The 1794-nt window shown below is 65.8% G+C and overlaps 1 protein-coding gene across 1 annotated transcript in view; it reads left to right on the forward strand.

Annotated features, from left to right (window-relative positions):
- PRR36 (proline rich 36) overlaps positions 1–1794 on the forward strand; it is a 12850-nt gene that overhangs the window by 9692 nt on the left and 1364 nt on the right. Inside the window, exon 6 of the mRNA XM_014584908.1 lies at positions 6–1383. Coding sequence (XP_014440394.1) covers positions 6–1383 — 1378 coding nt within the window. The remainder of the gene's footprint in view (positions 1–5; positions 1384–1794) is intronic.

Consider the following 1794-nt stretch of genomic DNA (forward strand, 5'->3'; position numbering starts at 1 on the left):
ACCAGGAGGCGGCCCAATGCTGGCGGGGGCCTCCAGAGGCCGGCCTCGCGCCCGCTGGGCTCCAGCGCCACCCCTCTGTCCTCCCCAGCCCGCTCTGGGGCTTCACCCCGTGGAACACCCCGAGCTCCTAGTCAACCTTCACAGCCCAAGTCCAAAGGACCCCAGGCTCTGCGTCCCCCGCAGGCCACACCCCCAAGGAAGGACACTGCCCCAGTACCAGGCCCTCCCTCTGCTTCTCCTTTGGCCACACCTCCACCAGGTCCCACTGCACAACAGGCACCGCCTCCCCTCTGTACAGCCCCTCCCCTGGCTGCCTCGCTCCCTCCCTCTCCACCGACCACGCCCCCTCTGGACACGCACCATCGTCAGGCCCCGCCCCCCACGCCGGCCACGCCCCACTCCCAGGACCTTAACTGTCATTTGGCCACGCCCCTTCCACTAGTCCCTCCTCCTGCCTCGCTCTCTCTGCAGACCCTCCCTTCTCCACCTGCCACGCCCCCTTTGCAAGCTCCACCCACACACCTGGGTCCAGACTTTCCTGAGGCTTCCGTCTCTCCACTGGCGCCAGCTGCTTTTCTGACTCCATCCTCTCCCTCGGTTGTACCCGCTTTGCAGAGTGTGCCCTCCACCCAGACTTCTCTGGCTCCGAATCTCATCCCTTCCTTGGTCACACCTCCTTTGTCCAGTCCTCTACCATCCGCCACGCCCCCTGCACGAGCCCCTCTTTCTCCAGCAACATCCCTGCTGAATCTGCCGTCTCCATCGGCCTTTTCTGCTCTGGTCACGACCCCTTCAAGAGCCAGTTCTTCCTTGTCTCCATCCCCAGCTCAGGCCACGCCTTATACAGTAGCCACACCTCCCTCGCAGGACCCCCCTACAGCTTCGCCTCCGCAGGGCTCTCCCTCTCCTCTGACCACGCTCACTCTGCAGAGTCCCCTAGTATCTTCTCCCTCGGCCTCGACGCACCTGCAGTGTCCTCTCACGCCCCCGGCCACGCCCTCTCCCCTGAACCCACCTTCCCAGGCCACGCCCCCTATGCAGGCCCCGCCCTCTCCGATGGCCCTGCTCTCTCCGCAGGTGCCAGCTGACTTGATCACGCCCCCTTTACAGGCCACTCCCTCTCCCCTGACCATGCCACCCATACAGACCCTGCCTTCTCTGGCCTCTTCACCTCTGCAGGCCAGTCCCTCTCCAAGGGCCTTGTCCCCTCTGCAGGCTCCACTTTGTGCGGGCCCACCCCCTCTGGAGGCCTCGCCTTCTTTCCTGTCCACACCCCTCGTGCAAACCCAGCCTTCCTTGACCTCGACCCCTCTGCAGGACCCTCCTCTCCCTGCCACCTACCCTTCACCCCTTCCCTCTCCCCCTGCTTCATGCCCTCCGCAGGTCCCCTCCCCTCCACCTGCCTCACTCCCTCTGCAGGCCCCTCCCTCTCCCCCTGGTCCACCCGCTCCGCAGGTCCCCTCTCCTCCCCCTCCTTCACCCCCTCTGAGGGCCCCTGCCTCCGCCACCACCATGTTCCCTCTAAGGTCCTCACCTTCTTTGGCCTCACCCCCTCTACAAGCCCCGCCTTCCCCCATGACCACGACGCCCCTACACACCCCACTTTCTCTCCCTTCGGTCTCTCTGCAGGCCCCAGCTCCTCCCCCTGCATCTCCTTTACAGACCCCCGTTTCTCCCTCTGCCTCATCCCATCCAGCGCTGTTGGCCACACCCTCTCACCAGGCCTCGCCTACTCGGCGGGCCCCTCCTCTGGCCCCACCCCCTCACCACGCTCCAGCCTCCCCGGGCTTGCCT

The sequence above is a fragment of the Tupaia chinensis genome, unplaced genomic scaffold (genome assembly GCF_000334495.1).
Source record: "Tupaia chinensis unplaced genomic scaffold, TupChi_1.0 Scaffold148210_1, whole genome shotgun sequence".
Lineage (NCBI taxonomy): Eukaryota > Metazoa > Chordata > Mammalia > Scandentia > Tupaiidae > Tupaia > Tupaia belangeri.